This window comes from Ailuropoda melanoleuca, chromosome 19, assembly GCF_002007445.2.
Source record: "Ailuropoda melanoleuca isolate Jingjing chromosome 19, ASM200744v2, whole genome shotgun sequence".
Classification (NCBI taxonomy): Eukaryota; Metazoa; Chordata; class Mammalia; order Carnivora; family Ursidae; genus Ailuropoda; species Ailuropoda melanoleuca.
In genome coordinates this window covers 1,039,228-1,054,631 of record NC_048236.1, presented here as the reverse complement: position 1 = coordinate 1,054,631, position 15,404 = coordinate 1,039,228, and the positions used below count along the sequence as shown (strand labels likewise).

The window sequence follows — 15,404 nt, the reverse complement described above, 5'->3', positions numbered from 1 at the left end:
GGCTCAGTCGGCTAAGCATCTGCCATCGGCTTGAGTCATGATCCCAGCATCCTGGGACTGAGTCCCGTATCGGGCTCCCTGCCCAGTGGGGAGCCTGCCTCTCCCTCTCTCTCTGCCTGCTGCTCCCCCTGCCTGTGCTCTGTCTCTCTCTGTCAAATAAATAAAATAAAAGTCTTTAAAAAAAAAAAGAGAGAGATCACTGTGCCATCATGCTGTAATGCAGTGACAGCACGTCTGGACCAGACTTTATGGAATCACAGGACAAGATCACATGACTCTGCCAGGACAGGGGCCGGAGGAGAGGCTCAGGGAGGCTTCCTGGGAGAGGTGATGCCCTGGAGTCTGGGAGGGGTTGACCATGCAAGAGAGTAGCACAGGACATGCCTGTGGGGTGTTTCTCCAGGGCCCCCCAAATTTCACAGGCTGACCCTCTGTCCCCCCCGCCAGCCCCACCAGTGGCGTCAGGGAAGCAGGGAACATAGGCCCGCCCCTGCCCATCTCGGGGAGGCTGGGAGAGGAAGCCTGTGTTTTGTAGGAAGGCCGAGCACTCTAAGGTAAGGAGCACAGCATTCAGAGTGTGTGAACTTGGAGTCCAGCCCCTGTTCCTCCACTTACTCACAACCCCGGCTCTGGAACTGGGAAGTTACCCAGAGGCACATTTGGGGTCAGAAGGAAGACCTCTAACGGGCAGATTTCCCGCTGGCGGACGGGCCGGCCTCACACAGTAATGAGCTCCCTGTCACTGAAAGCATGCAAGCAGAGGCTAGGCAGGATGGCCTCTGAGATCTCCTGGCTCTGTGCCCACCCTGGTCCTCAGGTGAGGCCACAGTGGGCGTCGTGATCATAGTGAACATTTGTGCAGTGTTCATAAGCCTTCACGTGCGCCTTAGCTCGTTCGATCCTTGCCCCACCCACCCCCGGGGCTGTCCTCAGAACAGAGGAAGCCCCCCCATGCCACAGTGCTCGGAGAAGCAAGAAAAACAGCCAAGGAGTTTCCCCTGGGCAAGAGGACACGGGGCAAGGACACCTTACTTTTCGGTTTTTTTCTATTGTGGGAAATGTTTACAGTGAGCTGTACAAAATTACTTTCATAATTTTTTTTAAAAATGGCTAAAAAGGGTCAATGGAACACTAGGGGCTCTCGTGCCAGAAAGAGCTAACTGACGTCTTAGGAGAGGTGTGGCCTTGGACAAGCGAAGGGCCTCTCTGAGTCTCGGTTCCTCAGCTGGACGTTGGGAACGACAGGGCTGTGGTTTGGGTGAGACTGAGCGATGATACCGCAGGATACTAACTTCTTTCTAGCGCCTCCTGCTGGTGTTTTATCTGCTTCTGTCATTTAATCTCACGACCACCCCTGGGAGGTGGGATGTTCGTCCCCATTTTCAGATGGAAACTGAGTGGAGAGGAGTTAGACCCCACAACCAGTGAACGAGCGAGCCTTGGCTGGAAACGGCGTGGCCTAAATCCTACCCGGGGCTCAGACACGGCGGGGTGAAGCTTTCCATCGATCTGTGCGCACCTGTGTGAGCACCGGCACGGCCAAGCCCAGGCAAAATCCGAAGTAAGCAAAGTACTTGCTTATCCCCCGGGCACACTCCCCACTCACACTGCTGCACCCCCAACCCTGCCCTCCCAGCACAGTCCCCCAGGATGCAACTGCCTGCTAACTCAGGGACGGGCTGGCCAACGCTTGCTGTGAAGGGCCAGAGAGGAAATATTTCAGTTGGGGGGACATGCAAACAAGTGAGCGTGGTGTGTTCTCAGAAAGCTTCATTTATAAAAATGGGCCCACGGGCCATTGTTTGCACAGCCCCGTTTAACTTCCCGCTCCGGTGTCCCATCACGATCTACACTGCTCTGCGCTCATGACAGTGGGGAGAAGGCAATACTGCCCCAGGTGGGATTTACACCGTTGGTCTATGTGAAGCCCTTTAGATGTTACAAAGATACTCTTTGTTTTAATAATTATGTATGTAAATTAATGTGTATTATAAAACACAAATGTGCCCATAGAACTCATGATTTCTGTTACATTCATTCACTCACATAACAAATACTTGTTAAGCACCTACTGTGGTCCAGGCACTGTTCTAGGTGCTGGGGATACATTATTGAACCAGACAAAAATCTCTGTCCTCCTGGAGCTCACATTCCAGCGGGGAGACAGACAACAAACACAGTGGCTAAACGTTATTCAACACATCTTAGAAGATGAGATGTGCTCTGCGGGGGGGTGGGGGGGGTGGGCAGTGGGATAGGAAATGCAGGGGCTAGCCCCAGTTAGACAGGGTTTCAACCCGGAAATCAGGGCAGGTGTCAGTGGAAGGAGACATTTGGGGCAGAGACTTGTAGCGGGGGAAGGTGTGAGCCAAGCAGAATTCTGGAGGAAGAGGGTCGCAGGCATCACAAAGGCCCCAAGGTGAAGGCGTGTGTGGCGTAATCAAGGAAGTCAGGGGTGGGACAGTGGAGGTGATGCTTGCAAGTACAGGGTTGGTGGGTTGTCCCTCGCTGGTGTCATACATGTGATTTTAGGGGGTCCTTCTGGAGAAAGGTGAGAAGCTGAGATGTTCCGGTGTGTTTGGGTATAAGGTGTTGGGGCTCCACCACTGACTTTCCTCCCTCCTGTTCAGGAATTATTCCTTCTTCTGGAGCACCTGGGGGGCCCAGCATGCTGATGCCATCCCTTCTGGTCTCCATGCCACAGGCTCCAGTACCCTGCTCCCCAGCACCCCCTCCAGGAAAGCCACTGGGCACCAGGATGCTGCCCTTGAGGTTGGGACTCAAAGCCTATAATCTGCTTTGGCCCCTTGACCCTAAATATTACTGAGTTTTAAATAGCCTCTGAGCCCCGGCTGTCCTTAGAAGCCCTGCCCACGACGGTGTTTGGACCTTCTGGGCAGCCTGTCCCCAGCTTGAAGTGGACCCATGGTAAGGCATCATCACATCCTGGGTGGAGCCCAATGGGGCGGGGAGACAGGTTTGTCGATTCGGGTCCTTCTACCACTGCATCTTGACCAAATTGCTCCAAATAAATGGAAGATTTGCTCTTGAAACCAACAAACACCTTAACTCGTGCTCTCAACATCATGGCAGACGCGGGGACTGAGCGGAGGATGGTGATGGGGACATGTTGGGCGCACGGCCACCCAGCTGTTGAAAACTAAGGGCCCTAACTCACTGTGCCCAGCCCCCCATGCTCCCTCTAGCCGATCAGGAAGGCCTCACCCGTGTCCCGGTGATGACTCAGGGAGAGCACCCTTTGACCATCGTGCAGACCTTCAGACCCACTTGAGAGAAGGTGAGCTGAGGTCATTGGGCCCCTTGGAGTCGGGAGCAGCCTGGACGTCCCAGCAACCAGGCAGCCTGACTTGTCCCCAGAGCATCAGGGACGACCCACGTAACACGGGCCTGCCTGGGCCCGGCCAGCCAGGGCTGGAGGCGTACCACCCTGCTCTCTCCTCTCCGCTCCCCCTCCTCCTGCACTTGTGAGCTTCCAAAGGCCTGGGCAAAAGCACCAGGGATAGCACCCAGCGCTTAATAGGTGCTCGACGACTGTCTTGTAAGGGTTCGCGCTTGCTCTGGAGTAAACCGAGATGTGTGTGTGGACAAGGCAGAGGAAGCCATGAGGCTGGGTCTCTGGGTACACTAACCTGTGGACCCCTCTGTCTTCCCCTGGAAGGTGAGGGTGCAGATGGGGTCTGGTTCCTTTTTGAACCCCCAGTGCCTGACTCCCAGCAGGTGCTCAGGGAACATGAGATCAGCTGACTCCCTAACGTAGCCCCAGACACACAGAGAAGCACGCCCCCTCCTCCGGCAGAGGCCAGGTTCCGGCACCTGCGCCCTCCCAGCCCCTCACTGGCCGGGCCTCCAGCGCCCCCCACCCAGACCTCCGCTCACTTTGTTGAAGTCAAAGGTCTCAAACATCTGTTCCACATACTGGCTGGCGGACGGGTTCAGGTTCTTGAGGCCGAAGAACTGGCGGAACTCATAGAGGGTGAGCTGACCCGAGGGGCACTCGGTCATGAACTTCTTGTACCACTGGTGGCACTCGGTGCTGCTCAGCTCCTCCACCGACTTCCCGTCCATCACATTGCCCATCTCCCAGGCCTGTGGGGGGCTGGCGCCCACGGTGGATGGAAGGGTGGCTAGGCTTTCTAACCCTGGGCCCTCCTTGCTCACAGACCAGAGTCCCGAGCTGAGCAAAGAGGCTCTGATGAATCCGACAGAGCAGGGAAATGTTGGGAGGAGATGAGCAGAGGGATGAAGGTAATGGGGGGCTGTGCAACCTCACGACCAAATCCAGGAGATGCCGGAGACCCAGTGTTAAGTCCCTGCTAAACCCTTGCAGCCAATGGGGACTGCCCCTAGGAAAGAGGAGTGAAAATAGAACAGAGCTTAGGGAAGGAGAGGCCCAGGATTACAGCCTTGAGCTGATAGGTGAGAGGATTTTCTTACCCATTTTGCAATCTCCTTATCCCTTCTTACCAGGACAGAATGGGTGGCCAGTCCGTGGCTGTTCTGATCCTGTTACCTCCATTCCCTTCTCCTGCTTTGAGTGGGTTCTCAGTGTTTTTGGTTCCTCCCTTCAGACGTGGAATTGGGGTCCATAGGAGATAGAGCTGGTTCTTTTTCCCCAGCTGGGCCAACTGTGGGCTCCTGACAGGGCTGCTGTGTACAGTTATCCAGGCTGCGCACTGCACTTGGCTGTCACAACTAAGGGGTTCCAGTCACACCACAGATCGTTAATATATAGAGCACCTGAGTGTTGCTGAGTTTGTGGGCTTCCAAGATGAGTCCTGAGCAGCGAGGGGGAACCCCCTCCTACATAACGCATACAAGAACACACAGCCACATCCACACACTCTCTAGTCTTCTGACCACACTCTTACATTCCTGGAGACTGTACCTTTCTCATTCCAGGAGGCCTGAATTCAACCTTGCATTTGATCCACATGTGATACCATCCCCTCCCTGGGGCATGGGGATGGGAGACATTGAGTGTGTGCCTAGTGGCCTGGGGAACGTGTGTGTGTGTGTGTGTGTGTGTGAGAGAGAGAGAGAGAGAGAGAGGGAGGGCGCCAGCACACAGGCGCATGGTGAGCTGCTACTGCTCGTCCTGGAAAGTTCCCAGGCCAAGCCTAGGGGCCCATCTAGGATGACAGTTGTCCCTGTCATGTAACACTGTTGTGTTCATGGTACCTGTAACTAGAAGGAAGCAGCCAACACATTAACAGGGCTCTTCTCTGGGTCATGACATCACCAGTGAAATTTTAATTTTGGCTTTTTAAAAATTATTTGTATTTTTTAAGTGGTTTATAATGAACACGTATTGCTCACAAGAACAGAGGACAGCTATTTTTGAAAAAGAAACCGAACAGGACTGCTTTGCCTCTTCTCTGCCTAAAGTGGTGAACGCAGGGCGCACTGGGCGGGGGCGCTGGGGCCTGCCTGCTTCCGCTGAGCTGTCTGGCGAGCGTCTTGGATATGGGATGGGGGGCACTCCTCCAGTGAACCCGGGGCCCAGGCTGGCATCCTTGTCCTTGGAGTCCTGTCACGTTCGGGCTTTGGGCTGAAGGGCTCGAGGATGAGGTGACAGCTCATTTTTCCATCGCTGCCTATTTATACCCCCCGTCCTCCATGAGCCCCTCGAACCTCTGCCGAATCCATTTTTCTTGCCTCAGCACTGTTTGCTTACGTGTTATGTTAGCTTTCCACGCTGCTTTGACACTACCACAGAGTCAATAACTGCCAAGTCTACACATCGATTATCCCGCGGTGGCTGTGGGCCGGGAGTCTGGGTGTAGCTTCCCTGGGTCCCCTGCCCCGCATCTCAAGGGCTGTGAGCAAGGTGTCATGTGGGCCGTGTTTGCATCTGGAGGCTTGACTGGGGAAGAATCCACTCCTACCTCATTCGTGTGGTTGGCAGAATTCATTTCCTCACTATCGGACTGAGGGCCCTGGCTCCTTGCTAGATGTTGTCTGGAGGTCACTCTCGGGTCCTAGAGGCCACCTGCCATTTCTAGAAGCTGCCCAAAGTTCCTTGTTACATGTGCTCCTTGATGCAGCTGCTTATTTCATCAAGCCAGCAAGGAGAACCTCTCTCCAATCTGCTACAACGGAAAGTTATATAAGTAAGCAAGGCAATGCCATCCCATTCCTTTGCCAAGTTCTGTGGGTGAGCCACAAGTCACGGGTCTCCCCAAACTCTGAGCTGGAGGATTGTGCCAAGGCGGGAACAGCAGGAGATGGAAGTCCTGGGGGTCACCTCCACAGCTATGACAATGTTCACACTTCTACGATAACATACGTAATGTTCATTTATTTCTTGAATTATAAGCAGCTGTATATCGTCAGATGAATAACACATCTCTTGCACCCTCCCGATACCTAGTACCATGGATTCCACAAGGTCGTGTTGCTGGTTATCCTGTTGGCCCCCTCCCCACTCATTTTCCAGTTTTCTCTGTGCGCTGAGCTCCAGGAGGCTGACCCCTGTCGACTGGGTCACTTGGCCTCCCCTGCCCTCTGGCTCCCAGCGGTTCGTCCACTGGGCAGCAGTGGAAGGAGACTGGCGGGTAGTAGGAGAGAGAAGGCTGGGCATTTTTTCCCTGCCCTCCCTGCTGGGTCGCAGTTGGGGCGCTGGTTGGTTTTCTCTACCTTCAACCACAGCTCCTAGGAAACCCCCCCTGGGCTCCTGTGGCAAAGCCCCCTCCCTTTACCGCTCTCCAATCTTGGAAGTAAGACGGGCTGCCCTCTGTGGCCACTCTCTGGGCATGTCACCAGTCCCTCAGCTAGGCCGCTTCTCTGCAAACACTCCCCTCCATAAACACTCCTCAGTTTCCTTTCTGAGGGCAACACACCTGACGGGGCTTGAGAGCAGTAATGCGTTGAGTGAACGCGCGCTTGATTGGAGGGGGAACTGAAGGAGGCTGGAGTAGGATGGAGCTCCCACCCAGCCTCTCCTGGGCTCAGGGCACCGGGCTAAGCTTGCGGAAGAGGCTTCCAACGGCCCTGTGGGGTGGGATTACTTCCACGTGACACAAGAGGAACTGGGGACAGAAAAATCATTCTGAGGTCCACAGAAATTCAAAGTGGTGCCACCAAAGTTTTCCACCTCAATACCACGCTTTGAGCCTGAGCCTTTAAATCTGAGGAAGGCCTGGGGGGAGGTGGAGGGGCCCTCCAGCCCTGACGCCAGCAGCTTCCCCGTGGCCACTCTGCATGAACAATCCTAGTGACAGAGTCTCAGTACGTTTGGGCGTGGGGCCCCCCATCCCTTTTCTCAGACCCAGGGTGGGAACGAAATCCTCCAGCTTCCCCCCAGAGCCTTCTGTGGCTTCTCTCAGTCCCGCTCTCCATTCTTCTCCCAGATACGGGTGCCAAGTCGGGAGGGCTGGGGTCCACACCGAGGCCTCCGAGAAGAGGTGAACACACGAGAGAGGTAGGGAGGGGCAGCGGGCAGCTGGTGTGGTGGACACGGCAGAGAGAGGCCTGCGGCTTCCCCGGCTGCTTTGTCTGCAGGAATCCCTCCCGGGACAGACGCGACAGCAGCGTGAGAGGATCCGCCTGGCTGGACGGTGCCAAGGGGAAGGTGCGCGTGGGGCAGGTGTGCGGGGCGGGAGCCGGGCTGGTGGGAGACCGGAGGGGCAGCAATCCCAGACCTGACGGATGCCCCTCCGAGGCTGCCCGTCCCCCACCCTCCACCTCCACAGAAACAGATCTGAGCTCTGAGCACCCCTTCTTTGCATTCTGGAACTACCCCGCCCACACCCAGGTGGGACCTGCGCCAGCTTAAGAAGTCCCTCGGAAGCTTCCATCAAGGCTGCTGTACCAAGATGAACCTCAAGGGGGAGACCATTCTCCAGGCGAGAGGAAAAGGCAGCTGTTGGAAGAGTGAAAATGCCCGGCCCCCACCCCATCCCCACTTCACCCCAACTTGTTCTCAGGTTTGGGGGGAGGGGCAGAGGTGGTTCTCAGACATTTTTGCAGCCTATGGACCCAACCTTCGGGGCTTCAGCAAGGGTCTCTTGGACGATTGGGTGGATGTATAACTTTTATTGACACCTAGACTGAAAACTTGAATGTATCTCTGCTTTTCAAAACCCAACAAAAATGGCGATAACATTTTTAAACCTACCAACCCACAGAAACCAAGAGAAAAGCAAGTGAGAGGTTCGAATAAAATTTTGGACAACGGGTGGCAGATGGACCAGGGGTAACCGTGTCGGAGCACAGAAGTCAAAACCAACACGTGACAATGCAGGAGGGTGTGCACGAGGGTATAGACGCGGTGGCCAGGCCCGCCACCGAACTCTGCCGGCTAAGAGGTGGGCGCAGAAGGTGCCCTGGAAGCTGGGGTGCAGGACGGGGTGGGGGCAGAGATAGGAGGACAGGTGGGAAGCTCCCCAGATGCCCTCCGCAAGGCAGCAGGATAGACATCTCTAGACATCCATCCCCCGCCCCTGGCTGTAGGGTAATCTAGAGCTTTGGACCTGAGAGGCTGGAGAAGAGAGAAGGGTCGCTCTAGAAACTGGGAGTTAAGGGAAAGTCTGCAGACAAAGCGACCCCCAGCTCCTTCTCATGCTGGCTCCTCGAACACGGACAGTCGGGCAGGAGCGACCCGGTACAGAGGCCGAATGGCCCGTTTCCGGCCAAGGATCACCAGGCGCTCGAGGAAAGCCTCTGGCTTTGGGGCGAGAGCCTACCACAGCCAAACAGAGAAACCCGGACCCTGCCCTGTGAGGTACCCTTAGGAAGGCTCACGTCCACCACCTTCTTTCCAGACGCAGGCGTCCGGGGAGGCCTGGCCGATGCCTCGGCTGCTTGGCTGGGTCTCCAGAATCCTGTCCGTCCATCCCACACCTGCCCCGAGCTCTCGTGCTCCGGAAGGATGCTCCGTTGAACGTACCGCCCCGCCTGCCAGGAGCGGTGCCTCCTCGAAACGAGGCCTGCGGGATTCACCCTGCGTGCGCTGGCGGAGAGCGGCAACCGGCTCTCTGGAAAGAAGGAACCCCAGTCTGCAGGCGTTGGCTGCTTTCAGTGGTGGCCGACACGAAGCCACCGGCTGTGGAGTTGGGAGGAAAGGCCCGCAGTCGGCCCCCTTGGGCCCATCTGAGCTGGTTCCAGCACACGAGGGGTCCCGTGGCTGCCAGGGACTCCCTCAGGCCACCAGGCTCGGTCAAGAGCCCTCTGCCTTCGTCGTTCTTCAGGAAACACGAGGGTCTGTGAGCCTGACTCACCTCAGGGTCAGCTCTTCTGGACCAGAGGAGAGACAAGATGGCAAATCCATCCGCCTAGCAACCAACGACGAGTCAGAAGGGGCGGTTTGATATAAAACTAGGGCTACAGAGGAGGCCCCCCAAGATTGGGTTCCCCCCTGCATGGTTTCCCCATTTTCCGGGGGCTGCTCCAATCCAGGTGGCAGTCAGCTGACTTTTCTCTTTGTGGGCTTTGGAGGGGTCACCGAGCTTGGACCATGGCGAGGGCGTGGCCAGCACCGGCTTTGCTTGGGACTCGGGCTCTGGAGGGGTGCTGAGGTCACTCTTGGGGCGAGGGGGCTGAGAATCAAGTGCTCCCAAGTCTTCGGGCACGTCTGGACTTGACCTGTTACACAACACCTCTGTGGCCTCAGTTTACCCACCACAGCCACCCACTCAGATGCCGGGGAAAGGAAGGACAAACTTTAATTGCTGCCAAGAACAGAGACTTGTCTGTGCCGTCGTTGACACTGGGCACGGCACAGCTGTCTCAGCCCAGGCTCAGTCCGCTCCTCCTGGAGCAGGCAGCCCTTCCCCCTGCCTGGGGAGCCGGGGGGGGGGGGTGGTGGGCAGGATGCAGGCGGGGGCTTCTGCCCGGCAGGGGCCTAAGAGCGCCACAGGACCGGGTTGGCAGGAGGCATGTCAAAGCGCTTGNCGGGGGGGGGGGGGGGGGGGGGTGGTGGGCAGGATGCAGGCGGGGGCTTCTGCCCGGCAGGGGCCTAAGAGCGCCACAGGACCGGGTTGGCAGGAGGCATGTCAAAGCGCTTGCGGGTGTGGTCAGTGTCCCTTCGGTACAGGTAGCCGCAGGTAGGCTTCTGCGAGGTATAGAAGGGGTTCAGGGAGTTGGAGTACTGGGCGGTGTAGAAGGTGAACCTGAGCGTGTCCAGGCTCTGCCCCCTCGGATCTACCACCACTGGCACGTGGGCGGCCGCCAGCATCTGCCTGTGGTCCTGCTTCCACGACCGGGACAGGGGAGGGTGTGGAGACTTCCCCTTTTTGCCTGATGGTGTCTTTGGCTCCTGGTTAGGTATGGAAGGTTTCTTTGAGTCCTGGGGGGAAGGAGAGAAGGGGAGAGCTGAGGCGTCAGACACCGGGGCTCTCACGGCTAAGGCCAAGGGTGGGAGGGGGGAAGGTGCCACCAGTCAGAAACTTCCAGAGCCACCCCGGAGAGACCTCTTCTGGTCAAGGAGCCAGACAGCTCCAGGTAAGGGGGTGGCCTTGAGGGCCCCCTGACCCGCCCCCGGCTTGTGCAGACCTCAGCCTCTTCTCAGAGTTCTCTGCCAGCTCAGCGGCTAGGAGCCAGGGCTACCCGCCCCCTCCCCCACGTCCAGCCGTCTGTCAGTGTCCTCCGCGTGGCTCCCATCAGGCCCTCCTCTGCCACTGCTCCGGCCTGGCCTCCAGCCTGTCTCCTGCAGGGTTACTCCAGCTTCCCCCAAGTCCTCCTGCCTGCCCGGCTCGGGCCTCTCAGCGCTTCACACTCACACTAAATGAATCTTTCCATATCAACGGCCAGATCGTACAGCTCCCCTCCTCAAAGCATCTTTTGCTCTCCACTGCCCAAAGTCTCAAGGCCCCCAGCCTGGAAGGCAAGAACGTGAAGGACGGGGCTCCTGTCACCTTGTGCTCTAGCCAGACTGCCTGCCCATCACCCCTGGTGGTACCTGGTCCTTCCAGACCTCTGGGCCCTTGCTCAGATACTTCCCCCAGTCCAGCATGCCCTCCCCCCAATCCAGCATGGAGATTCTCTTTCCCTTCCGGCCGTGAGCTCCTTAAGGGCTGTGCTCTCTCACCCTTACCCTTGACATAACAGCCTCCCAAATCCTATTCCTTGTTTTAGTCCAGAACAAGGCATTTAGTGAGCACTCAATAAATGTTGGCTCAATTGAACTGGATTCCAGTGAGGGGTAGCCCCCTCCAACCAGCCAGCCCGTTCTATTCCAGAAAGTCTCTCATCGTTATGAGGTGACAATGCCGGCTCTTCATAATTACCACTCTTGGTTGATGGGGGTCTACTCCTCGAGGAGGCCCCCAGCGTCACACCGCTCACGACCATGTCTAGTGACATTTCTTTACTCCTCCGTTGCTACACTCGTGACTGCCCCATGCGCCCAGTGTTTGGTTCACCTGTGACCCCCACACCATGTCCTAGGTACCGGATGCCCATTTTACCAGGGACCTTCACAGACATGACAGCACAACCCAGAGGATGAGGTGCCTGTGTGTCGGGCTGGCTCCGTCCTGCTCCCCCAGGCCACAGCTGTGAGGGGAACCCATGTCCGCTCTGCCCGGCCTCACAGCCCTCCAACCCCCGGGGACCTGGGAGGGAACCCCTAGCTACAAAGCCCCTGGGAGTTGAAGCCCTGCCATCTTACAGAGGAAATCCCTGGTACTAGAGAGATAATGTACCTCTTTCGCATTTAATTTACAAACTACTTGCCCAACTCACACCTGCCCATGGCTTTCCTCCCAAGCAAGCTTTGGTGCTGAAAGTTCCTACCCAGGAATGTGTGTGTTGTCAGCTTTGCCTTTCAAAATCCTTCCTCTCCTTCCAAGCCAGCAGCCCTCTTGACACCTCCTCCAGGAAGCCTCTGGTGCTGCAGCCCCTGCCCCATCTCACCCGTCTCCTCCCCACCGCTGTGCCTTTGGGCCCTCCTCATGGGATGTGGTCCTCTGCCAGGCTGGGACAAGGGGGAGGCAAGTGCACATTTTAAGGAGGCGTGAACTCTGAGTCTACAAGGACCCTGAACACTTCGGTGCCTCTCGCTGCCCTGGCTGCTGTGCTGGCCTCATCCCAATCCCAAATCCCAGTCCTTCCAGGCTCCTGCCAATGTTCCAATGGCCTGTAAACCGCTCCCAGTGCTCAAGGGCACATCCTAGTCACCTTTGTGACCCTGGGGCTTACCCCAGGGCTGGCACACAACCAAGCTGGACAGAGGGGCAAACGAGTGTTCAGCAGCCTTCCCAGGCCCTTCTGGGCTCAGCGGGGAGGGGGCGGGGGGGGTCCAAGCAGAGGGGCACACCGGAAATGGGCTCTGACAGCAGTAATCAACAGTCGCTCTGCGAGCACAGCGCCAAACCCTTCACATGGATTATGTCTTCTAATCCTCACATTACCCTTTAAGGACGATATTATTACTAGTGCTATTTGTAGTGCAGCAAACTGGAGTAAGGAGGGTAGTCGCCCCTTTAGGGGCAGGCGGCCGGTAAGGAACCAGGCTGGGCCTGACCCAGGCCTGGCTGACCCCGAGGCCCACACGCTATACTCCACGATGCTTACTATGCCCACTGTGTGGGGAGAGGGGGTCTGCCAGGTAATCTCTGCCCACCTTTCGTCAAGGGGCCGAGCTCCTGCCGGGCGTTCTGAGCTTCAGGGGAGCAGCTGAAGGCAAGGGCAGCCAGACCTCCAGTTCGCCAGGAATGCCGCGGGGCTTTGAATGCTGGATTTTGGCATTCCCCTCCCTTAGCAGAGCCGAGGGTATGGCATTACTGGCTTCATGCCGTCACTCATTCATTCAAAACGAGTCCTCTTATAGGTCAGGCTCTGAGTGTGCAAGTAACACAAATGGAAACATCTGAAGCCCTGTAGACCGGGCCTCCTGCCCTCAGCACTGCGGACACTGGGGGCTGAGAATTCTTTGTTGTGGGGCAGGGCCTGACGTTGCTGGAAGTTCGGCGTATTAAGTCTGCTTCTGAGGACATGGGGTTCTCAGCCCATGGCTGTGGACATGAGGACCTGCTGAGCCCCCGCCTTCGGTCTTGGCAACCTGGACCCTGCACCTCAGGCCCAGGAGGCCGGTGTCAGGAGTGCTTTCAGAATGGCTGGGGGGGTCTGACCAGAGACCCACAGAGGGAAGCGGCAGCTTTGCTCATTGGGCCTGAGTATCTACCAAGCGCCAGGCCCTAGCCACTCAGATCCGCAAAAGATCGTTTTTTAAGAGCCATTGGAGATGTCCCTCCCATTTCTGAGATGTGGAAAATGAGGCTCGAAGGCATGGAGGCATTTGTCTAACTTCACGTCGTTGTGGAGGTGGCATAGAAAGACCCTGCTGAGACTAGTTAGTGCAGGAACCAGGGCTGGAACACTCCCCCCGCCCCTGGCCCTGGCCCCGCCTGGGCCCTACCTCGGGAGCCCTCCTGCCCTGGTCCACCTGTCAGCGACGCCCCAGTGGCTGCTACTGCAACATTTGGGGCCTGGGTGGGGGGCACCCAGCGCCTTCAGCACATCCAGGATGAGGCCATCACAGAAACGGGGGCAGAGGGACAGTCCCCAGGAGGAGGAAGAAGAGGAAAGGGAGGAGGAAAAGAAGACACAGGGGGAGGAGGGGGAGGGGGAGGAAGAGAAGGAGAGGGGAGGAGGGAAAGGAAGCCTGGGCAGCCCAGCCTTGCCCTGCCCTTTCCAAGAGCCCAGCCAGGCTCCAGGTGACTAACCTCAGAGGGCTGAGAACACCCCATCACCAGCCCAGGGCCCAGCACTGGCCAGCTCTGGGGGGAGGGTGGGGCCTGAATGCATGCTTTCCAGGTTAACATCCGGTTTCATTTAACCATCTCCTCCCCTCTTGGGTTCTCCTGTCAAGTGCACTGGGTGGAGGGCTGGAGGGGTGTGCGGGGAGGATGCATATGTGTATGACTTTAGGGAAGTGGTTCACAACCGGGGCTCTGGGAAAAACATTTGGCAATGCCCAGAGACGTTTTTGCCCATCACAGTGGGGATGCTCCTGGCATCCAGTGGGGAGAGGCCAGGGAGGCCGCTAAACTTCCTACAGAGCCAGGACAGCCCCCCCAATAAAGAGTTATCAGCGCACAATATCAGCAGTGCCAAGGCTGAGGGGCCTGCCCTAGAGCTTTGAGGACAACCCCCAACTCCCCACCTGCCTCCTGCCTCCTGCACTTAAGCCTCCCATTCCAGGGGGCAAGGAAACCTAGGAGTCAAGTAGAGGGTCTCGCCAGCCCCTTCCCTCCCACTACCCTATTTTTATTTGCACTGCCAGCGGGGGTCAAAAGAAGGAAGTTGAGGAGACTCCCTCTCTGAGCCCCGGCCCCAGGCAGACCTACCAAGGCCTTCTAGACACACACACCTACATGTTTGTCCCTTCTACCGGGATTTACAACGGGGGAGAGGGTGAATCAAGGGCGGGGCTTTCCGAGTAGGGCCCGAAGACCTCGTACGGAGTATTTCTGCAGGTCTGGGGAGACACTGTCCTCTCCAGTACTTCAGGCCCACCAGCACATCACTAGCCCAGCAGGAGCCAGACCTTCGGACCTTCGCCATTAGCGCCTCACTCTTGGGGGGAAGGCCTGGCACCCTCTGGAAATGCAAATGGCATTGGGTGAGGCAGCTGGTGAAGCCTCCCAGGGCACCTGGTCCTGTGGAATTTTCCCCGGGCTCTGGAGTGTGAAGGTCTGAGCTCAGGGCCTCACTCTGCCCTTACAGGTCAGGCAACCTTGGGCAAGTCTCAGATCCTCCTTGAGCTCCGGTTGCCTGGTCGGCAAAATGAGGATAATAAGGCTCTCTCCCTCACCAGCGTGCCGTGGGGGAGCAGTGAGTGTGGGAACTGTGGGAGCATAATGCAAATAGTAATTATGATTAAGCTCTTCCCGCGGGTACCCGTAGGTTTCGAACACACTTGGCTTTGCGGGAGCGTGGTGGTGTGCGGTGGGGGCAGAGGGGCTGGGAAGGGAGCGGATGAGGAGGCCAAGCCGGGGCCTTAGCTTCCTCGTGAGTCTGCCTAGCATGGCGGCTTGGAGTTCAAATTCCAGCTCCACCACTCACACTAGGTGGCCGATCTTTCGGGAATTTCTGATACTCAGTACCTCAGTTTTCCTCCCTATAAAGTGGGAACAGCTAAAGTATTTACCTCATAGGTTACCATGAGGATTTCATGAGACATTGAACAGAGAGTGCCCAGACCTCTTGAACCACTTACTAAACTTGAGCTCTCACTGCTGCTTGTACGAAGGAGGCCCCCAGCTCCCAGCCACACAGGTGGGCCAGGCTGGGGCCTTCAATGCATTCCGGTCAATCAGACTTCTTAATGCCCTTGGGCAGCCCTGTGATGTCATCCCACCTGGTACATCCTTGACCAGGGCCTTTCTTTTCGTTGATGAGATGGAATTTCTGGTGGTCGGGGGCTCCAGAGTCTCCCAGGA

At 57.2% G+C, this 15,404-nt stretch overlaps 1 protein-coding gene across 1 annotated transcript; it reads right to left on the bottom strand.

Moving 5' to 3' along the window:
• Nucleotides 1–9,923: 9,923 nt before the first annotated feature.
• LOC117797148 (uncharacterized protein 114841037) lies at nt 9,924–15,404 on the bottom strand. The gene is made up of 2 exons (XM_034647930.1): nt 15,323–15,404; nt 9,924–10,306 (listed from the first exon to the last, which is right to left on the bottom strand). The coding sequence occupies exons 1-2, from the start codon at nt 15,329–15,331 to the stop codon at nt 9,977–9,979; spliced, it is 339 nt and encodes a 112-aa protein (XP_034503821.1). The 5' UTR covers nt 15,332–15,404; the 3' UTR covers nt 9,924–9,976.